Source organism: Capra hircus, chromosome 16 (assembly GCF_001704415.2).
Source record: "Capra hircus breed San Clemente chromosome 16, ASM170441v1, whole genome shotgun sequence".
NCBI classification, from domain to species: Eukaryota; Metazoa; Chordata; class Mammalia; order Artiodactyla; family Bovidae; genus Capra; species Capra hircus.
Window position 1 is genome coordinate 69437509 of NC_030823.1, and position 24475 is coordinate 69461983.

The window sequence follows — 24475 nt, forward strand, 5'->3', positions numbered from 1 at the left end:
GTTAAAATTTTAGTATACTATAGTTCTAAAATTATCTAACATAGTCAGGAGTTATACAGTATTTCAGGTTCCCTCCTAGGCAAGAAAAGGACTTTATTATACTTTACCCACTGAATAAGCACATCCCTCCCTCAATTTTCCTTCTTATTTGTGTCTAGAACTTTATAGCACTCATCTGCTTTTTGTCTCTATAGATTTGACTATTCTAGACATTTCATATAAATTAAATCATGTTATATGTCATCCTTTAAGAATGGCTTCTATGAATTGGCATAATGTTTCAAGGTCCATGTTATAGCATGTATCAGTATTTTGTTGCTAATGTAAATGGAGTTAAAAAATAGTTTCAGTTTGTTTATTGCTACTGTATAGAAATAGGATTGATGTTTATATCTTGATCTTGTATCTTTCAACCTTGCTGATCTCATTTATTAGTTCTAATAGTTTTTTAGTGGATTCTTTAGAGTTCTCTACATAAAAGATTATATCATGTGATCGACAAATCAGAGTTTTACTTCTTCCTTTCCAGTCTGGAGGCCTGGTACTCATAGTTGATGATAAGTCTGCTCAGAGACTAATTGTCATTCTTTAATGGATAATCTGTATTTTCTCTCCTGATTTTTCATAATTTTTTTGTGTATTCTTAATGTTCTACAGTTTTAGCACAATATGGTTAGGTGTTTATTTTTTATTTATCTAACATGGTGCTTAGGGTACACTTTTTCCAACAATGAAAATAACTTTCTTGCTTTTTCTTGATTATATAAAAATGTATTCACATCCCCAAAGTGTTAAAAGCATAAGAAATGAGTTTAAATCACATGGAATCATGTACTCGAGATAACCACTATTAACATGTTTCTAACCAGTGACTAGTACTCTTGCCTGAAAAATCCCAAGGACAGAGGAGCCTGGTAGGCTGCAGTCCATGGGGTTGCTAAGAGTCGGACACGACTGAGAGACTTCACTTTCACTTTTCACTTTCATGCATTGGAGAAAGACATGGCAACCCACTCCAGTGTTCTTGCCTGGAGAATCCCAGGGACAGAGGAGCCTGGTAGGAGGCCGTCTATGGGGTCGTACAGAGTCGGACATGACTAAAGCGACTTAGCAGCAGTAGCAGTATTATAATATATTGCTTATTGCTACCTCTTCAGTCCACCTGCAGATCTTGCTGCCTTGACCTTGAAAACGTATTTCAATTTCAACTACTTCCTATCAAATCCATCTCTACTGCTGTTGTCATTGTCTCCATATTTTCTTAGTGGGACTGCTGCAGTAGTCTGCTGGTCTCCTTCCAGTTCAGTTTGCCACATGGCATCCAGGGGATTCTTTCTGAAGCATAATCAGGGTGCATCAGCCCCTGCTTAAAAGTTTCCAGTGGCTCCGCATCCTACTTCCCCTTGGTCTACAGGTCCTCTCTGACCTGGTCCCTGGCTGCTCCTCAGGTTTCATCTCTGACCCTAGTTTCTTAGCACTCTCACCTTTGTCTACTGAGCTCCAGCCACACTAGCATTCTTTCTGTTTCACCCAGAATGTGCCAAACAGGCACTGGCCCTGTGGTTGGTTTTCACACTTGTTGCTCCCTGGTTCCTGTCTGAAACTATCTGCCTGACTCTCCCTTCATTCACCTCTGTTCAAAGCGTAACCTCGTCAGCGAGGTCTTCCCTGACAGTCTGTGTCAGATCCCTTCCTGACCCCCTTGCTCATACTCTGTCACCCTAACCTGCTTTATTTCCCCTACTACTTACTGACATTATGTAATTTCTCTTTATTTTATTGTCTTCATCCCTTCCCTCACTGTAGTATAAACTCCCTGTGAACAAGGGCTTTGTTTTGTCTACTTCTGTATCCCTTAGCTTTAAGATCGTTATCTGACATAGTACACTCAGGAAATATTTATGAAATAAGTACATAATTATACATGTTCTTTTAAAAAATTTTTAAAAATAAGGATAGTGTTTAACTTGTTTTTGGCCTCCTTCCTCCTTTCCCATCTACTGCTCCTTCAGAGATACATCACTAATCTGGTGTGAAGCCGTTTACCCTTTTTTCTCTTTTCATATAATCATATTGAAATACATACATACTAGACATTTGGGGAGCATAATTTATTTTACAGAAAAGTGATTTATGTATTCAGATTATCTTTACCTTACTCTTATAAATATATGGGAGAGCCTCCAATTCAACTACCATAGATCTCACATTATATTTTAAATTGTGTTATGTTTTTATAGTTATTGTTTCATGCTATTAATAAATGTAAGCTTAACATTAACTTGTAAATAGTCAATGGTATATATATAGTAGAAAATGAAAATCCAGTCTGTTTGTCTTCCCCAGTCTATCTGAAGTCAGTCAGTTCAGGCAGTTCAGTCTCTCAGTCGTGTCCGACTCTTTGCGACCCCATGAATTGCAGCAGGCCAGGCTTCCCTGTCTATCACCAACTCCCGGAGTTCACTCAAACTCAGGTCCATTGAGTCGGTGATGCCATCCAGCCATCTCATCCTCTGTCATCCCCTTCTCCTTCTGCCCCCAATCCCTCCCAGCATCAGAGTCTTTTCCAATGAGTCAACTCTTCGCATGCGGTGGCCAAAGTATTGGAGTTTCAGCTTTAGTATCATTCCTCCCAAAGAACACCCAGGACTGCTCTCCTTCAGAATGGACTGGTTGGATCTCCTTGCAGTCCAAGGGACTCTCAAGAGTCTTCTCCAACACCACAGTTCAAAAGCATCAATTCTTTGGCGCTCAGCTTTGTTCACAGTCCAACTCTCACATCCATACATGACCACTGGAAAAACCATAGCCTTGACTAGATGGACCTTTATTGGCAAAGTAATGTCTCTGCTTTTGAATATGCTATCTAGGTTGGTCATAGCTTTCCTTCCAAGGAATAAGCATCTTTTAACTTCATGGCTGCAATCACCATCTGCAGTGATTTGGGAGCCCCCAAAAATAAAGTCTGACACTGTTTCCACTGTTTCCCCATCTATTTGCCATGAAGTGATGGGACCAGATGCCATGATCTTCGTTTTCTGAATGTTGACCTTTAAGCTAACTTTTTCACTCTCCTCTTTCACTTACATCAAGGGGCTTTTTAGTTCTTCTTCACTTTCTGCCATAAGGGTGGTGTCACCTGCATATCTGAGGTTATTGATATTTCTCCTGGCAATCTTGATTCCAGCTTGTGCTTCTTCCAACCCAGCGTTTCTCATGATGTTCTCTGCATATAAGTTAAATAAGCAGGGTGACAATATACAGCCTTGACGTATTCCTTTTCCTGTTTGGAACCAGTCTGCTGTTCCATGTCCAGTTCTAACTGTTGCTTCCTGACCTGCATATAGGTTTCTCAAGAGGCAGGTCAGGTGGTCTGGTATTCCCATCTCTCTCAGAATTTTCCACAGCTTGTTGTGATCCACACAGTCAAAGGCTTTGGCATAGTCAATAAAGCAGAAATAGATGTTTTTCTGGAACTCTCTTGCTTTTTCGATGATCCAGCAGATGTTGGCAATTTGATCTCTGGCTCCTCTGCCTTTTCTAAAACCAACTTGGAACATATGGCGTTTCACAGTTCACATATTGCTGAAGCCTGGCTTGGAGAATTTTGAGCATTACTTTACTATCATGTGAGATGAGTGCAATTGTGTGGTAGTTTGAACATTTTTTGGCATTGCCTAAAGGTTTAGGATCCTCCAGTAGCTAAAGAAAGGCTTCCCAGGTGCTACTGGTAAAGAACCCACCTGCCAACGCAGGAAACTTAAGAGACATGGTTCCGATCCCTGGGTGAGGAAGATCTCCTGGAGGAGCGCATGACAACCCACTCCAGTATTCTTGCCTGGAGAATCCCATGGACAGAGGAGCCTGGCGAGCTACAGTCCAGAGAGTCACAAAAAGTCGGAAACAACTGAAGCAACTTAGCATGCATGCCATAGCTAAAGGAAATCATAACAGACATTACAGAAGAAAAATAAATCATGAAATAAAACAAGAATAGTACAAAAATAGATGATAAAGAAGCAAAGTTAAAAGATTAAGTTAAAGATTTTCTAGAAGATGAGAGTCCTCAGACAAATTTACATGGAATTATAAGTGGAAGATGAGAAGAGGAAACAAGCAAAACAAATTAAAAAATCCCCCTTACTCAAAAACAAAAAAAAAGTGTATACTCTATTTAAATAAAATTGTGTGTATGTGTGCTGCTGCTGCTGCTGCTGCTAAGTTGCTTCAGTTGTGTCCGACTCTTAGAGACCCCATGGACTGCAGCCTACCAGGCTCCTCTATCCATGGAATTTTCCAGGCAAGAGTACTGGAGTGGGGTGCCATTGCCTTCTCCATGTGTATGTATAAAAAAGCATAAAAAAAATTACCAGTAAGAACCACAGAAATGAACCATATGTTACATACTTGAATGAAAAAAATCACAGAGCAGAATATATTGTATATATATAAACAACTCAAAACTCCCTGTGCCTATCTGCCCATATACAAATGTATTGATAAAGATCTAAGATTAGACATATCAAGCAGTTACAGTAATTGTCTATTTGAAGGTGTGTGACAGCAGATATTTAGAAAAGGCAGAGGAACCAGAGATCAAATTGCCAGCATCCGCTGGATCTTCAAAAAAGCAAGAGAGTTTCAGAAAAACATCTATTTCTGCTTTATTGACTATGCCAAAGCCTTTGACTGTGTGGATCACAACAAACTGAAAAAGTCTGAAAGAGATGGGAATACCAGACCACCTGACCTTCCTCTTGAGAAACCTATATGCAGGTCAGGAAGCAACAGTTAGAACTGGACATGGAACAGCAGACTGGTTTCAAATAGGAAAAGGAGTATGTCAAGGCTGTATATTATCACCCTGCTTATTTAACTTCTATGCAGAGTACATCATGAGAAACGCTGGGCTAGAAGAAGCACAAGCTGGAATCAAGATTGCCGGGAAAAATATCAATAACCTCAGATATGCAGGTGACACCACCCTTATGGCAGAAAATGAAGAGGAACTAAAAAGGCTCTTGATGTAAGTGAAAGAGGAGAGTGAAGAAGTTGGCTTAAAGCTCAACATTCAGAAAACGAAGATCATGGCATCCGGTCCCATCACTTCATGGCAAATAGATGGGGAAACAGTGGAAACAGTGTCAGACTTTATTTTTGGGGGCTCCAAAAATCACTGCAGATGGTGATTGCAGCCATGAAGTTAAAAGATGCTTATTCCTTGGAAGGAAAGCTATGACCAACCTAGATAGCATATTCAAAAGCAGAGACATTACTTTGCCAACAAAGGTCCATCTAGTCAAGGCTATGGTTTTTCCAGTGGTCATGTATAGATGTGAGAGTTGGACTGTGAACAAAGCTGAGCGCCAAAGAATTGATGCTTTTGAACTGTGGTGTTGGAGAAGACTCTTGAGAGTCCCTTAGACTGCAAGGAGATCCAACCCGTCCATTCTAAAGGAGAGCAGTCCTGGGTGTTCTTTGGGAGGAATGATACTAAAGCTGAAACTCCAATACTTTGGCCACCTCATGCGAAGAGTTGACTCATTGGAAAAAACTCTGATGCTGGGAGGGATTGGGGGCAGGAAGAGAAGGGGACGACAGAGGGATGAGATGGCTGGATGGCATCACCGACTCAATGCACATGAGTTTGGGTAAACTCCGGGAGTTGGTGATGGACAGGGAGGCCTGGCCTGCTGCAATTCATGGGGTCACAAAGAGTTGGACGTGACTGAACTGAACTGAAACCTTTAAAAATCATTTTCAGATTGCTCTATTTTTATTTTATCTACAGCAAATTCCTCCCCTTGACGTTGGTTATATTGGCTGTCCTTCATGGTTGTAATTTCTTCATGTATTTAAGAATTTTGCTTAGCAAGTGTTTCTTGACTGAGTTTTTCATGTGCTTACTTTCTAATTGCTGCTTTCCCCTCTTCCTGTCTAGCAGTTTTGTGGTTGCCTTCTGTCTGGCCCTTGATCAGTCCCCGGCAAGAACCACATCTTAAATTGACACTGGGAGGGCCTCTGTTCCACTGTAATATTGGCGATAGTGGATCTAGTCACTAAGTCAGCAGGCGGCTTAATATAGCCCTGGCTTTGAGGCATTTTCTGCCATCAGCTAGTGTAGCTTTAAGTATGCTGCAGCTCAGTAGCTCAGTTTGTTGGTTTTTTCCCCCAGCCTCCTTTTCAGGGTAGGAAAACTCCATTGGAACCCTTGGTTTCATGTATGAGGCCAGCTCTCCCCATTCCCTGCCCCTCTGGTGCATGTTGACACCTTTTAATCTTGTGGGTAGCAAATTCCTGGTTACTTACTGCCTACCTTCCGTCTGCCCTCCAGTCGGTCTGTAACTTTAGCCTGACTTAAAAGCTTTTTCTCTTCTACTTTTTTCTGGTTCATAGAAATTTACTTTGTACATGCTTTGAATTTGTCTTTAAAATTTTTCTGTCTTTATCCAGTGGTACTTTGGACAAAAGTGGGGAGTTTATGAACTTCCAAGACCAGCTTGACTAGAAATTTAGGATACTCTTAAAAACACAAATCAACTTTCATTCCTCTCTGCTTAAAATCCTAAAGTCTCCCAATTTTAAAGAATACATAATAGACTTTGACCTTCTCAGCATTCCGTTATGTGACCTGGCCCTTCCAGATTCATTTCAAAAGCTTTCCTTTTTGTTCTGGCCCTCTGTAGACCCTCTCTTTCTGCAAAGTGGTTCAGCTGTATGTGTGTGTGTGTGTCTATTTGTTTTTTAGTTTCTTTTCCATTGTAGGTCATTACAAGATAGTAGAGTTCCCTATGCTATTAATATGTAGTAAGTAGGTCCTTGTTGGTTATCCATTTTATATACAGTAGTGTGTATATTTTAATCTCAGACTCCTGATATATCCCTCTTACCCTTGGGTAACCATAAATTTGTTTTCTATGGCTGTGATTCTATTTCTCTTCTGTCAGTAAGTTCATTTGTATCATTTTTTTTAAGATTCCACATATAAGCAATATTGTATGATATTTGTCTTTCTCTGTCTAACTTCACTTAGTATGATAATCTCTAGGTCCATCAGTGTTGCTGCAAATGGCATCTCATTCTTTGCTGTGGTTGAGAAGTATTCCACTGTGTGTATGTACCACATCATCTTTGTTGATTCATTTGTCGGTAAACACCTAGTTTGTTTCCATGTCTTGATTGGCTATTGAAAATAGTGCTGCTATGAACATAGTGTTGGCTCTGTGTCTTTTCAAATTACAGTTTTCTCCAGATAAATGCCCAGGAGTGGAATTGCTGAGAGATCTGTTTTTAGTTTTTAAAAGAATTGCTGTGAAAGTTGCTGAGTCGTGTCCAACTCTTTACAACCCCATGAGTATATAGTCCATGGAATTCTCCAGGCCAGAATACTGGAGTGGGTAGCCTTTCCCTTCTCCAGGGGATCTTCCCAACCTAGGGATCGAACCCAGGTCTCCCACATTGCAGGCGGATTCACTGAAACCTGAACCACAAGGGGAAGCCCAAGAATACTGGAGTGGTTATCCTATCCCTTCTCCAGGGGATCTTCCCAACCCAGGAAGCAGGCGGATTCTTTACCAACTGAGCTATCAGGAAATCGCCAAGGAATTCCCATACTGTTCTCCATAGTGGGTGCACCAGTTTACATTCCCATTAGTAGTGTAGAAGGGTTCCCTTTTCTCCACCCCTTCTCCAGGGTTTATCATTTGTAGCCTTTCTGATGATGGCCGTTCTGACTGGTATGAGGTAATACCTTATTGTAGTTTTGATGTGCATTTCTTGAATAATTAGCAGTGTTGAGCATCTTTTCATGTGCCTGGTGGCCTTCTGTATGTCTTCTTTGGAGGAATATCTATTTAGGTATTCTGCCCATTTATTTATTTATTGAGCTATATGAGCTGATGGTGTATTTTGTAAATTAATCCTGTCAGTCACATAGTTTGCAAGTATTTTTTTCTCAGATTGTCTTTTTGTTTTGCTGATGGTCTCCTTTGCTGTGCAAAAGCTTTTAAGTTTAATTACGTCCCATTTGTTTATTTTTGGTTTTGTTTCCATCACTCTAGGAGACAAATCCAAAAAAAAATACTGCTATGGTTTATGTCAGAGTGTTCTGCCTGTTTTTCTCTGGGAGTTTCATAGTATCCAGTCTTACATTTAGATTTTTAATCCATTTTAACAAAGTTTGCTTTTGTATATGGTGTTAGAGAATGTTCTAATTTAATTATTTTACATGTAGCTGTCCAGTTTTCCCAGCACTACTTGTTGAAGAGACTGTCTTTTATTCAGTGTATATCTTTGCCTCCTTTGTCATAGATAAAATGATCATAAGTGTATGAGTTTACTTCCCCCAGTACTTCTAAGGTTGACATCTTCTCAGTTTTTCTTATTTAAACGCTACCTCCGCAGAGAGATCTTTCCTACTCACCCTGGTAAAAGTAATCTCTCCCCAATTCTCTGTCATAATACTTGTTTATTTCCATAATATCATTTGTTACGACATGTGCTTGTTTGTTTCTTTTCTCACAAAACTGAAAGCTTCATGAGCTTTTTACTTTGCATTTTTGTTTGCATTATGTGAAGCCAGCATATAGCATCATGCTCAGTAAATACTTACCACATGACTATTATTCACCCATGCATTCAGCATATTTATTGAATGTCTACTATATGCCAGAACTATTCTCACTGTGGAGGATGTAATGGTGAACAATACAGATAGGGTCCTTGCTCTGTGGAGCTTACATTCTAATGAGGGAAGGAAAGTATCAACAAATAGAAAGATAAATAACATCAGTGCTAGGGTGATGTGTTTAGGTGATGGGAAACACTTTTCTGAGGAAGTAACAAGAAGGAATTTATCTTGTGACAATCAAGAGGAAGAACTTTTCAGTTAGAAAAGCTAGAACAAGGTTCCTAAGAATGAGCTTGAGTATTCATAGAACAAGGGACTACTGAGGCTGTAGTGGAAGGAATAGAGGGAAAGAGCATTATAGGAGAAGGCTAGAGTCTTGACTGAGACCAGATAACACAAGCTAGGAGCTTAAAAATATGTGGTACCTTAAGACAGATGCAGTTCTTGGGTACTGAAGGAGCTGGTGAGGTGTAGGTGTGAGTAGAGGCCAAGGAGCCTACCACGTGTGTTAAACAGATGGGTTAAAATTGTGGGAAAGTGTTATCTTCCAGAAAGTCATATATCACTGCTTAGTTTTTGGTTTCCTTTTCACCGGGGATGCTACTTTTTAACTCATGGTTTTTATTCATGCCTTTAGTTACCCTTTTTAGAAACTAGTACAAGCCAAACATCCTATGTTATGCATGCTTGCTCATACATGTTCATAAAAATACAGTGGAAATGGAAAGGAAACACTCAGTTAATGCCTTTTTTTCCTTGCTGAATTTCTGAATTTGTGCATGCTTTTGGAATTTCATGTTTCCTAGTTTAGTCAGTGCAGTGACCTAAAAGCAAAACAAGGTTGATTACTCAATCTTTCATTTCCACTTTTTCATTTCCCTGTGTTTTAGAAAGCAAGTGACTAGGGAAGGCAGTGTACTCAAGGGTGCCTAACTTCCACATTTTTAAGAGCAAACTTTTATATATATATCTTTGCAGCAGTCTTCTAATTAACTCCCTACCAATAGGATGAGTTTTCATTTGTCATTTATAACCTTTTGTGATCCTATTAGTGAAACTAATCATTCTTTCCATATCATCAACTTTTTTAAAAAGTTATTTGAAATTAATTGACTAGGCTCCCTTTTTATTATTTCCTGTCCTTCACAAAACATGTAGTAGTGACAAGGATCTATTTTAAGTTTCTCTGTAGTAGACTTTATGATAGTTCTTTTGCTGACCCTACAAGCAGAGGACTTAGAGACAGTTCCTCTTTTTTCCTAATAATGACAGCTTGCTTAAGCCATTGTTAGAATATTTACAGGTAGTCACCCACTTACAGATGGTTACATTTCAGACATTTATACTTAATCTGAACTTTGAAATTTGAACTGTATTTCCCCCTGAAAAAATGTGCAAATGGTATTATAAATAAATAACTTTCTAGGCTACCCTTTAAAGACCTGTGTAAACTTGTGTGTGCTTGGTCATTCAGCTGCGTCTGACTCTTTGTGACCCTATAGACTGTAGCCCACCAGGGCCCTCTTTCCATGGGATTCTCCAGGCAAGAATACTGAAGTGGGTTGCCATGCCCTCCTCCGAGGAATCTTCCCAACCCAGGGATTGAACCCGTGTCTCTTGCATTGCAGAATTCTTTACCGCAAAGCCACCAGGGAAGCCCCATGTAACATATAGTGTAGCTGAAATACTACACATTTATGATGAAAAATATTAGGAAAATCACACTTCAGATGCACATTAGTTCTACTGCGTGACATTTAAATAGAATCTGGAGGTAGTCCTTTGGGTTCAGTGGTACCTTTGTTTGTGATGAGACAGTGAATAATGGTGCCATGAAGGTGTTCCCATTAAGGTGATGGAGAGAGCCCTTGAGGATGCTTCTGCAGGAAGCCCATCCGTCTCCTGTATGGCAAGGACCAGCCATCTGGACATGAGACAGTTGATCACGAGTACCTGTAAGCTCTTACTAGTTACAGCAAGTGGAACATTCATTTAAAATAACCTTAAGTGAGAAATTGAAAAGTTTGTGTATTTTGAATTCCTGAGCAGATGTTAATGTTGGTGAATGCTTTTCTGATACATTTACAGATGACATATTTCATTTTTAGTGGTCATATTTGTGTGTTTATTTTTCCCTTTTTGGGTTTTTTTAAATCTTTGTGTGTTTAGTTTTATTCCTAAAATTATTGATGCTCCTTAGTTTTCAAAGAAAGGAATTTAATTTACTTAACTAAAAACAAAACAGTACTTAAATGTTAATAGTTGAAACAAATTTAACTCTAGACTTTTAAAAATTCTTTGCTAGGCATAATTTATTTTTGTTTTTATCTTACGAGATTTTTACTGTAGCAAAATTTTTGACTGTTTGTTAACTTATATTCATTTGAGTATAGCATAATTCCTGGCAAAGTGGTAGTTTGGAAAGTTACATATAGAATATGGAAGAGTGTGTGCTGTGAGTTTCTAACTCTATTTAGTGTTTATTCAGTTATTCGTTTAGTTCAGATACATTTCTCAGCTGTCACAGCTCCTTTTTTCCCATCTAAAAAAAAAGAGGCTGATGAAACCTGCTTCCGTCACAGAGTTGCTAAAGTTAATACATAGGATTGATTGGCATCGTATGACAGCCCATAATACTACAGAAATGCGCTATCAGAAGGTCACGTGTAGGGAAAACTTCCATTCCTTCTGTTTCTTTTACCTGAACTCTCCTTTTTATAGCCAAGTTTCTCAAAAGAATAATCTACACTTATCCGCTTCACTTTCATTTTTGTCAAAAATCATCAGTAGTATTAAGCATTGATATTGTTATGACTATGTAAATGTTCTTCAGTATGAGTCAGGTAATCATACTATGAGTGTATTTTCTTTCTTGAACATCTTTCTACCCCCTGCTTCGGAATGCTTTATTTTTCTGTTTGCTTTGTTTGCTGATGTGTCTTTCACTAATTCTTTCCCAAACACTTCAATAGAACTGTAAAATTCTTCTCAATATAGTAAACACATCCATCAAATCCACTTTTAAAATGCTTTCCTTTTTTCTTGGAGGTTTTCCTCTGGGAGCCTTTTGTCTTCCTGTTCTAATCTGGACTGTTTGCTCTTTAGGCCTGCTGAAGAGCTTTCATTCCATCTGTTTCTTTCCTCCTCATCCTGGGGATTTCCTTTACTTCTGTTATGTTTTGGATCATGTTTCCTGGTTCCTGTGTTTTCTTCTTTCTTGATTTATTCTCTTGTTTTGGTATAGCACATCCTCTACCACCCACCTCCTGTTTCCACTCACCCCCAGCCACCCAGTACGAAATCTTCTTAGTCTATAACATCTATGTTATAACAGCTCTTACAACATCTGTGAAGTTTTTACTCCTTTCAATTCCCTTGTTGGATTGACCTCACCTTTGTGCCTCCATGGCAAACTTTGTTATAGCCTTCATCCATCATACTTTTCAAGCACCTGCTCTACAAGTCAGACACGCAGGACTTGTTCAGCAGGAGGGAGTCCTAGATTAAGAGAATAAGGTTCTTGTTCCCAAGGAAATTCTGAAAAATAGGAGCACCATGGTTTTCACTGCGGGGGCCGTACTGCCCCCTAGCGGTCCTTTGAAAAATAGGGGGAAATTTTTAGTTACAGCACTAATGGGAGGGCGTAGCTGGCATTTTATAGTCAGGGGCCAAGAATACTAAACATAGTGTAAGTCCAGCACAAGTCTAGAATGTTCCACCAAACATTCATGTATGAAAATCTGTTCGCAGTTATCCAAGCCTGGGACCTAACTCCATTTTACATGCAATCCCAAACTACTTGGCACGGTTTTCATTGTTATTGCTTGTGCAACAGATGGAAAACAGCTATTGTCCATCCGTGTGTGTTTGCAGAAGATAATTTTTTGTTAAGTTATATGTGTTACGTGCTGAGTGACTGAACTGAAGACAACTTTCTAGAGTAAATGCTGAAAAAGAGATTTTGTTCATTATGTGTATGTTTGTATATATTGAGCTATAATGTATAGTGCACAGCTTGATGAACTTGTATACATATGTACATATTAAAGTATGTAACTGCCACTTGGATCTAGATATTGTCTGCAGAGTTGGGAAACATAGGGTAAACCTATTTTTATGGGTTTTTAAATATATTTATTTTTTAATTTATTCATTTTTTAATTGAAGGATAATTACTTACAGAATTTTGTTGTTTTCTGTCAAACCTCAACCTGAATCAGCCATCGGTATATATATATCCTCTCCCTCTTGAACCTCCCTCCCATCTCCCTCCCCATCCCACCCCTCTAGGTTGATGCAGAGCCCCCGTTTGAGTTTCCTGAGACATACAGCAAATTCCCACTGACTATCTATTTTATATATGGTAATGTAAGTTTCCATGTTACTTTCTCCATACCTCTCACCCTCTCCTCCTCTCTCCCCATGTACATAAGTCTATTCTCTGTCTGTTTCTCCACTGCTCCCTGCAAATAAATTCTTCAGTAGTATCATTCTTCTAGATTCCATATATACATTAATATGCGATATTTATTTTTTCTGACTTCACTCTGTATAATAGGCTCTAGGTTCATCCATCTCATTAGAATTGACTCAAATTTGTTCTTTTTTATGGCTGAGTAATATTCCATTGCATATATGTACCACAACTTCTTTAACGTAGGATAAACCTATTTTTAAAAAGTACCTTTTCAAATAATATGCTGTTATGTTTTCATATGTACTGTAAATATAGTCACACTGTCCAAAAATCTGGAAACATCAGGAAAATATCCTATTTATTTCATTTTTTACATTTTAACAGTTAGATCCATTGCTTTAAATTTTACTTGAAAAGGTAACTTGAAGAAGATATAGACTATATTATTTGCAAGTGTAACTAATACATATTTATTCTGCTTCCCAATTTTACAGACACTCTGTACCCCAAAAAGTTTCTGTATATTCCTTACTGGTCAATATTCTGCTGCTCTCAGAGGTAGCCACCACTCTGACTTAATCATCATATTTCTTCAAATATTCTTTCTATCTCTATTAATTTACATATGCAGGAAAGGTAAATTGAACTAAAAAGAAGTCTTTGCAACTAGAGTTGCATTTTATCAGTCTGATTATGAAATGTTTTAGATCCACTTACAACTTTTATACTCCCTTTTTTCAAAAGATGAATTACTTAGACATTTTCAACAACATTTTTATTTGCAAAGGATTTTGGTACAGTGTGTAGAACAAAGCTAATGGGAAATATGTAATGGAAGATTTGTCTTTTTAATAGAACCAAATGTTACTGAATTAACAGAAGCACCCAAAATGTAGGAATCTCATTTTTATTAATAAAAATTATTTTTAAATACTTTCTATTATTGCCACATTGTATATTAAAAACTTTTTTACAGTGATAAGAAATTATGTGACTTTAAAATTCTCAATTAGATTGCTTATCTTTATTCTTACTCTCTGGTGGCTCAGGCGGTAGAGCGTTCTGTCTGCAATGCGGGAGACCTTGGTTTGATCCCTGGGTCGAGAAGATTCCCTGGAGAAGGAAATGGCAACCCTCTCCAGTACTCTTGCCTAGAAAATCACATGGACGGAGGAGCCTGGTCCAGGCTACTGTCCATGGGGTCACAGAGAGTCAGACACGACTGAGAGACTTCACTGATTCTTACTCTGAATCTGTCCACAAAGGTCAACTACATATCTTCTGTCTGTTGAGTCACTGAGTCGTGTCTGACTCTTTGGAACCCCATGGACTGTAGCTCACCAGGCTCCTCTGTCCATGGGATTCTCTAGGCAAGAATACTGGAGTTGGTTGCCATTGTCTCCTCCAGGGGATTTTCCTGACCCAGGGATCGAACTCACGTCTCTTGCATCAGCAGTTGGATTCTTTACCACTGTGCCACCTGGGAAACGCCGTCTTCTCTATAGTTCTCATATTTCTGTTTTTGTCTTATCCATTCTATATTCCCCATCGCCTTTCAACAGTATGACTGTATGATCTCTGAATTCTTTTTAAGTGGATGTGATTACTGAACTACTGAATGTAATCTGAATTATGGTGGAATTTCAAAGTAGGAGATAATATTTTCTATTGGATTTAATCCCTACACTTTCCAGTAGGGAATTATTTTGATGTAACACTTTTAATAAGGCCATCTCATTTGTGGATATATTGTGCTTCCTAATTTTCACCATTTCAACATGCTGTACTTTGTATTGGCATATTATCCACACTCTTTTAAGATTATTTTCTCCCCTCTTGTCATATTCAAATAAATAGAGTATGTTATTTCACTGATCTTCTGTTTTATATATAGAATAACCTCTGCTTTTCTTGTTAAGTAAAGGTGAAGAGTCCTCACAGATTATTGTCCAGATAGCACCTGCATGTCTTTTATGACTTGGTATTAGATTAAAAACCTAAAATATTGTTTGGTGGTTTCTTTGCAGCCCCTCGGTTGGAAAACTTGAGATGCAGAGGAGAAACAGTAGCTAAGGAGATCAGTGAAGCCATGAAGGTAACTGCCTGCTAAATTATAAGTGAATAACATGTGTAGCTAGGTATTTGCTTTTAGCATTCATATGTGTGTTAGTCTGTTGTAATAGGAATTCTCAGTAGTCTTTTAAATAGATCTTTAGTGAAGTTATTAAATGAATGTAACATTCAGAATGATTACCATTTTTTACATACCTACTGTGTGCCAGTGTTATGCCTGGCTTCTTTAAAGGTTGGGTTTCGCTGGTGACCCAAACAGTAAAGAATCTGCCTGCAATGCAGGAGACCTGGGTTCCATCCCTGCATTGGGAAGATCCCCTGGAGAAGGGAATGGCTAGCCACTGCTGTATTTTTGCTTGGAGAATTCCATGGACGGAGGAACCTGGCAGGCTACAGTCCATGGGGTTGTAAAGAGTTGGACACGACTGAACGATTAACACTTTAACTTAACTTTCTTTGAAGGTTGGTTATATTTTTTGAGTTCTGAGAGTTAGAAATCCATCAAACAATTTTGATAATAACACTAACATTTAATCAGCAGTTATGAATTAGGCCCCGTCTAACTGTTTTACATATATTGTATTACCTCATTTAATCCTTACTCTATCCCTCTGAGAGAAGTACTGCTGCTTCCTTGTTTTACAGATAAGGAAACTAGAGGGGCTAAGCAGATTGTCCAAACATATCATTGTGCCAGGATTTAAACCCTGGATGTTTAGCTCCAGAACATGTACTCTTAACCACTGTATTATACTGTATTTATGCAAATAATCAATAAATAATATATAAGAATAATAGCAGAAGAAGTTTATTAGAATCAAACCGAGGGCTATAGCCCAGGAAAGAGCTGCTCAGTAGCTTTGATGGGACTGCTCCAAAGGGTAGGGGAGGAGCCAGTCTATATAAATTTTTTGGCTGGGGAAGAAATGTCAAGATTGCAACTTGGTAAAAGATTACTGCTAATTGCGAAGAACAGATGTCTCAAGTTAATGATTTTAGTGTTTTTTTCTGTGTATGGAAAGGTGCAAGAATCTGGGGTCGTTGAAATCTGTCCTTAAATGTGCATCTTAACTATCTGGGAGCCTGTGTATCCAAAGCAGAGAATGCTCATCTTGGCTTTCCCATCCTGAGTTCCCCTCGGGGCTCCCTGTCTTGGGTGACTGCAGTGGGTCATGCCTTCCCCCTTTGTGTAACTGGATGATGAGCACATTCTTTGCTTTAATGGTGAAAGCAGAAGTACAAGGTATGTTTGACAGGCCACAAGACAGGCTGTTTGAGTTAGCATACAGTTCAAACTAAATCATGTATAAACCAGAGTGACTTCCCCATACCTCAGTATGTGGAAATTTCTTCCATCAACTGCATATCCAACTTGGAGTTTTAATATTATTATAATAAAACTGTCTATGTTCTTGACATGTATTTTGCCCAAACAAAAACCATTTGGATATCTAGTACATGAAAATTATTTTTAAACTCCTTCAGAATCTCCTCTGTTCTGATTACTTTCTGTAGCCTTTTGTGATGTGTATTGATCCCATGATTTTCTGGTACTCACACTTCTCTCACAGCATGCTCTAAATCAGACATTGGCGAGCTGTGGTGGGCCAGGCTAAAACCCAGCCTGCCACCTGTTGTTGTAGGTAAAATCGTTTTGGAGCTGAGCCATGTCCTTTGGTCCGCTTGCTGTCTGTGGCCTCGGGGGCTTCAGGTGGCGCGGTGGCGAGGAGTCTGCCTGCCGGTGCAGGAGGCGCACGTCCCACCCCTGGCGCTAGAAGGGCCCTAGAGGAGGGGAGGCAGCTCATTCCAGTGCTGTGCCTGGAAAATTCCATGGACAGGGGAGCCTGGTGGGCTTCAGTCCAAGGGGCCACAAAGAGTGGGCTGTGACTGAGCGTGTGTGCACGCATGGTCTCTTAACACTAGAACAGGAGAGTAGAATACTTGTGACAAATGTAAAGGCCCTCACAACCTAAAATGTTTATTCCTTGGGCCTTTATAGGGAAAACGCGCTGATCCCGCCTCTAAGATTTCTAAAATACGTACTATCCTAAAATACAGGATTCCAGACATTAGATTTACCTCTGAAATTCTGTTAACCTCGTGTGTGTGTGTGTGTGTGTGTGTGTGTGTGTGTGTGTGTGTGTGTGTGTAAATCTTTTCACCTTGCTGTGAGGCTTTAGTTCCCCTGCTAGGAATCTAACCTGTACCTCCTGCATTGGAAGGACAAAGTCCTAACCACTGAACTGCCAGGGAAGTCCCTGTTACCTCCTGTTTTACTAGAGTTTTATTTTACTACCAGGCATTATAAAATAGGAATAGAATACATCTTTTTAGCTTTTGCTTTTTGTTAAAATCCCTCAGCTAAAATTGGTATTTTAAAGTAATGCCGATTATCTGTGACCTAAAAATAAGGTTTTAGAAAAAGGCTTGACCTGAACAACTTAAATACTTACCTCTGTGTTTTTGTGTTTCAGCCTGAGATTAACGTTACGTATTACTGTTGTTTGTTTTTTAAGTCCTTACCTGCATTAATTGAACAAGGAGATGGGTTTTCCCAAGTGTTAAAGATGCAGCCTGTTATCCAGCTCCAGAGAGTCCACCAGGAAGTCTTTTCCAGTTGCTGTAGGAAACCAGATGGTAAAGCCGAGAGCTTTATAGCACAGATAGAAGCCACACCAGCCGAGACTTCTACTAGGACGACTACTGACTTGGTACTGAGAAGAAAGCGAACTAAAGACTGCCCCCAGAGGAAATGGTATCCGTTGCAGCCAAAGAGAATTAATCTTGATACATAAGCCCTTTTTGTTCATCTTAAGAGGTGAAATTAGGCACTGTCAACATTTAGATTACAGCCTAATGCCTGGACAGGACTTTGTTTAAAACAGCAGATAACTAGTGATTCCTTAATACAAGTATAGTAATGCTATGTTGGGGTGTGATGTAATATTTTCATCTGTAGTCCATGAAAAGCATATTGTTTGAATATTGACACAAAGCCTGTCAACAGTCATTAAGAGTACAAAGTTTTACTGTCCTTAAATACCATCAACACTTGGCTGCCTTACAGCTTTTGTGGAATTTCAGAAGTAACATATCCCACTGTGTTTCCCAGATATACATCTTTGTTTAAAAAAGAGCTGTAACAGTTTATTTAAGGGCTGAAAGTCATCATTTCTGCACAGTAGCAGATACAGTTGTTTTGTTGGGTACCTCCCCCAAAGCAGTTTGATTTATCGAATTAACATGCAGATGACAAGACTGGCTTTGACTTTGTTACACTAAGTTCCATTAATTTGAATTTGTGGGATTAATTTTAATTTTTTTGGTTTTGTTTTATAAGACAAAGAAGATGATTTGTGTAAGAATTTCTCTTAGAAATAAAACTTGCCATGTAGCTGGTGTTTCTTACACACACTTTTGTTTTTCATAGATTAAGTTTTAAACATAAGTTGACTTGGAACTAATAATTTCAGGATTTCTCATTATTTTTTGTATATGAATCCAGTTCAAAAATATATATCAGATTAAAACATTAAACAAATTGTCACTGTGGAAGAAATACAGATGATCATATTGAAATATTTTACATTTGAGAATGTTCACATATCAAGTATATAATCATTGGTAGAAAGAAGTCTGAGAAAGCAGTATTGCCTATACTCGTAAACATTTAAGTAGAGTTTCTCTAGCTCTTATTGTTTCTCTTATTCACATTAATACAGTGTAGGCAGGGCCATCTAGTTTGCCAGCTGTTTTCTTACAAACGATTGTATACCTTCATTCCTTTACAGAGGAATTCACTAATCACGAGGTTGGAAAATAATGTACTTCTCTTGTTCATTATATCTTAATTATCATGAATAAGAAAGTCTGTCTCAGTGAAGAAAACTTACAAAGCTACTTTATTGCATTCTGAATTTGAATGTTACAACTTAAGATCTGTATATTTGTATGCAATAGTGTGTTTTTATTAAAATAATGTACAAAGACTGCAGCCTTGATCCTGTGTATTTTTGAGACTTGTCTCAAGCCTTGTGGAGCTCAGCTTTAGTTGGATGGTAGGTCAACACCTTGCACATAACTAAATTTCACTGTAAAACTGGAGTCTACAGAATATTGCTATACTAATGTCATGCTTTTTCATATCAGTACAAAGGTCTATGAATAGTTTCACTCAAAAGCATGCAAACAAAAGCATTATTGTTAATTCTCCTAGGTTAGATAACTGAATTGTTTTTCTGTAAAAAAATGTCTTCTTTTTAAGAGATTCATATTGAGATACATCGAGTTTAATAACTTAATGTCTTAGATTCGTTTGCAATATGTTAGCCAAGAAAAAAGGAGAGGAATAGATGAAGTGAGTATGGCAAAAATCTTGATAATGTTAGATCTGTGTGAAGCTATAATCTTTCTACTCCTGGGTCTGGAAATTTCTATAATTAAAAAGTTTGTTCTTTTTAAAGCCCTCAGACAAACAGCTGAAACTTGAAATCTTTTAGAGGGCTCACAGTGTTACTCCACAGTTATAGCAGAGTTCTGAATGAAATACCATTAGGAAAGAAAATATATTAGCATTATTAACTAAGGTAAACATGGCTGATATCAGTAATTTATTATCGATAAGTATTTTTAAGGAGAGAAATTGAGGGACTTCCCTGCTGGTCCAGTGGCTAAGACTCAAGTATTCCCAGTATAAGGGGCTGAGGTTTGATCCCTGGTCAGGGAGCTAGATCCCACATGCCGAAACTAAAAAGATCCAGCATGCTGCAACTAAGACCTGGTGCAGCCAAATACATATTTTTTAAAAAAAAAGATAAATTGAATTTCTGCATAGACTGAGAACTAGCTAGCTAAGGTGATGAAAAGTCAAAAAGTCTTGAAGGAAATAGTTGCAAGAAATATTGAAGGAAAAAATAGAAAATCAAATAGTGACATACCTATGGTAAAAAGAAGGCCAGATTGGACGGAGTCTTATATTTCCTTTCAACAAAAACCAAAGTCAGACAAAGCAGCAAAACACAGGAAGGTCAAATCCAGTTTCAAGGGACAGAGGACATTTAAAGCAGCTAGTTCCTGAAAACACTGAAGGAATATCTGTGTTTTCCAAACATCAGGCATTAGAAACTGTATTAGTCAGCTTGAGTTGCTGTAACAGAATACCACAGACTGGGTGACTTAAACAACAGAAATTTAATTTCTCACGGTTCTGGAGATTTGAAGCCCATGATCAAGGCAAATTCAGTTTCTGTTCCTTTGTGCATACATTGGTGGTTGGGGCAGTATTGGTCTCTTTTCTTTTAAGAACATTAATCCTGTTAGAAAGCTACACCTGTGACCTTATTTAACCTTAATTACTTCCTTAGAGGTCCTGTCTCCAAATACAGCCACACTTGGGGCAGCATTATGGGCTTCCCTGGTGGCTCAGACGGTAAAGAATCCACCTGCAATGCAGGAGACCTGGGTTAGGAAGATGCCCTGGAGAAGGGAATGGCTGCCTACTCCGGTATTCTGGCCTGGAGAATTCATCCATGGGGTCGCAAAGAATCAGACATGACTAAGCGACTTTCACTTTAGAGCTTCAACATATGGATTTTGAGGGGACTAAAACTTTAGTCCATAACACTGGGCAACATATCTTTTCCTCGACCTCTTTCCTTGGGCCTTCGTGGCTTGGGCTGCATAGAGAACAAAGTCAATGAAATCAAACTTTTACTTTGCTTCAGAATGCAGCTATCTGTAAAACTGAGTTTGTCTGACTTCTGTTGAAGGCCGTTTTCCCCTATATACCTTCATTTATTCGTTTATTAATCCACTCAACAGATACCTGGTAGTCACTACGTAGTTCAAAAGTCAGGTTCAGAGCATAGTTTCTGAGCCAGATCGCCTGGATTCAGATATCTGTTCTACTGTTACTAAATAGAATTGAGCAGGATACCTCTGTACCACAGTGTTCTCATATATAACATGGGGATGACAATACCCACCTTAGAGTGTTATGAGAAGTAAGTGAGTTCATAATATAAAGTCTTTAGTACTTGGCACATAGTATACACAGTGAGCATTCCATAAGCGTTATTATTACTTGGTTTGTCAGAAAAGGAAGTGAAAACACTCAAGGGATGAAATGTCAAGAGTCTCATATTCCAGTGAGAACAGTGATCATGCAGTGCAGCAAATGGTACAGAGATGTGTGTGTGGGAACTTGGTGAGAAGCCATGGAGGTCTTTGTGGAGGAGGCTACATTTGAGCAGTCTCGAGGGAGGAAGCTTCCCGGCAGTGCGAGAGTATCCAACAGGGCAGGTGGCTGAGAGGGAGCACTGTGCACGGGAGGACCCCCAGGTAAGTCTCTCTGTGAGAGTCTTGTCTAAAGAGGCTTGCTACAGGCGAACCTGAAGAGAGAATCAGGAGCAACTCTTAAGAATTTTGTCCTCCCCAGAATTGGTGGTGAGGCACCATTACTGTCAACACAGGAAGGGCAAGGAGGTGGAAAGTCCATTGAATCCGTGGTCCCCCTTTTGTGGCATTTACCCCAAAATAGCAGGAACAAGAAAGAGAAGCATACTCATCTTTTGAGGAAACCGGGAGGTAGGTTGCCCCAAACCATAGCAGATGAAGGAAAGTGTATGGAGGAAAGAGAAATGAATTAGCAAGTCAGAGGGATATAAAACCTAAGTGTCTGCAGAATGATACATTGATAAGGGAAACCCAATTCTGCCCCACCCCCACCCCCAGAATCACTTGGCAGTTGAATGGAGGACACCACAGAGTCTGAGGTGAGATGGAGGAGCCTGAAAATGAGGTGGTGACTTATCCCCTTCACTCACTGTTGGTAATTATGCCACAGGAGTTTGTCTTCTGAAAAACTGAAATAAAGACCTGGAGAGAAGAGTGAAACCCAGAGCAAAAAATGGGCAAAGTGAAGTTCCATACTGGAGTGGTGAGACTTGGAGTTCCAGAATACTGGCAGCCTCACACATCTTAGGCTGGGCTTCTTTAGAGAAATTGAAAAACCACCCAAAGAAAAGAGCTCCAGACAATGATATTTGGAGGTCCCAAGGCACATTTCCAGCTGACCAGTCCAATTGCTGTACTGTGGAGCCATTTTGTCTCTGAAGACCCATCCACACAGGGCTTCCAGAAACATTTTTGTATATATTTTACTCTCTCAAATGAATAGAGTTCCCTTGCAGTTCAGTGGTTGTGACCTGACACTTTTCACTGCCAGGACCCAGGTTTGATTCCTGGTTGGGGAACTAAGATCCTGCAACCTGCATGGTGTGGAACAAGAACGAACAGGAAGCAACCCAAATACCCATCAATAGTCAAAAAACAAGTGTGGCATATACGCATAATGAAATACACAGGAATTTTAAACTGGAATTACTGATATATGTACAGTAAGTCCCCTACACACGAACAAGTTCCCTTTTGAGAGCAAGTTCGAAGGTCCAATATGTTCATAAGACCAACAGAGTTAGCCTAGGTACCCAACTAAGGCAATTGGTTATAAAGTACTCTTCTGTAGTAGGTTTATAATACTTTCATACCAAAAACACAACAAACACAAAAAAACATTTGAAGTCTTACAGTACAGCACCTAGAAAAGTCCTGTTGTGCAGTATAACAGCTGGCATATTGGGACTGGCATCGTGTGAACAGGCAAGAAGAGTCCCTAACTGGAGGGGGGAGAAAAGGTGGCAGATGGTGAAGGTGAAGGGTCCACACGACAAGAAGTGGAGGGTGAGCTTCAATTTCACTCATACTTGATATTGATGGAACACACGTTTGCATCCTTGAAAGTTCATATGTAGGGGACTTCACTGCAATATGGATAAATCCCAAAGACATTATATTGAATGAAAGAAGCCAGGCTCGAAAGAGTACATACCATTTGTGGAAATTGCAGAAAAGGCAAAATGAATCCATGGTGGTTGCCTGTGGGGAGAGAGGAGATACTAACTGGGAATGGGCACAGGGAAGCTTTTTGGGTGACAGAAATGTTCTGTATATTGATCTTACTGGTGCTTATATTGCTATATACATATGTAAAGTTTCATTGAGCTATGCACTTTAAATGTCTTCATTTTATTTTATATGTTTTATTTTAAAGAATAATAAACACAAAAGTGGAAATTCACCAGATATGTGAAGGAAGCCTCTAAATGCAGAGACCAAAAGACTGTAGGCCCCACGAAGGCAAGAACCTTTGTTCTGATGTACCAAAGCTAGTGCCTGCGGGCACATGGCAGTTTCTCAATGCGTATTGGTTAACTGAAAACAAGAACACAAAAACCAAAGGGAAATTAGGATTCCAAAACAAACAAACAAAAAACCCAGACAAATACATGGCAGAGTTACAAAATAATTACTGCTTTCCCAGAGAAGAGAAGAGATTGCTTCCATTAAGAAAATTCCAGTAAAGAATTTAGTAAATGAGAAAGAGTTCTTAAAAATTAAAAGTTGAAGTGTAAATGGTGAAATAAATTCAGGATGAGGGCTGTAAGATAATATGAGTGTTTCCCAAAAGTAAAACAAAAAGATTAGGAGATGTCAAATTAGGAAGAAAAGTAAGAATAAAGAGAATAAATTCAGAGGGCCAGAGGGTCTAGTTGGTTAGTCAGTTCAGTTCAGTTGCTCAGTTGTTTCTGACTCTTTGTGACCCCATGAATTGCAGCACGCCAGGCCTCCCCCTGTCCATCAGCAACTCCCGGAGTTCACCCAAACTCATGTCCATCAAGTCAGTGATGCCATCCAGCCATCTCATCCTCTGTTGTCCCCTTCTCCTCCTGCCCCCAATCCCTCCCATCATCAGAGTCTTTTCCAATGAGTCAACTTTTCCCATGAGGTGGCCACAGTATTGGAGTTTCAGCTTCAACATCAGTCTCCGAAGAACACCCAAGACGGATCGCCTTTAGAATGGACTGGTTGGATCTTGCAGTCCAAAGGACTCTCAAGAGTCTTCTCCAACACCACAGTTCAAAAGCATCAATTCTTTGGTGCTCAACTTTCTTCACAGTCCAACTATCACATCCATACATGACCACTGGAAAAACCATAGCCTTGACTAGATGGACCTTTGATGGCAAAGTAATGTCTCTGCTTTTGAATATGCTATCTAGGTTGGTCATAACTTTCCTTCCAAGGAATAAGCGTCTTTTAATTTCATGGCTGCAATCACCATCTGCAGTGATTTTGGAGCCCCCCAAAAATAAAGTCTGACACTGTTTCCACTGTTTCCCCATCTATTTCCCATGAAGTGATGGGACCGGATGCCATTGTCTTCGTTTTCTGAATGTTGAGCTTTAAGCCAACATTTTCAGTCTCCTCTTTCACTTTCATCAAGAGGCTTTTTAGTT

The 24475-nt window shown here is 39.2% G+C and overlaps 1 protein-coding gene across 1 annotated transcript in view; it reads left to right on the forward strand.

The window, feature by feature from the left end:
- The window catches only part of NSL1 (NSL1, MIS12 kinetochore complex component), a 41459-nt gene extending 22351 nt beyond the window's left edge, over nucleotides 1-19108 (forward strand). Inside the window, exons 5-6 of the mRNA XM_005691007.2 lie at nucleotides 15074-15141; nucleotides 17636-19108. Coding sequence (XP_005691064.1) covers nucleotides 15074-15141; nucleotides 17636-17914 — 347 coding nt within the window. The 3' untranslated portion in view covers nucleotides 17915-19108. The remainder of the gene's footprint in view (nucleotides 1-15073; nucleotides 15142-17635) is intronic.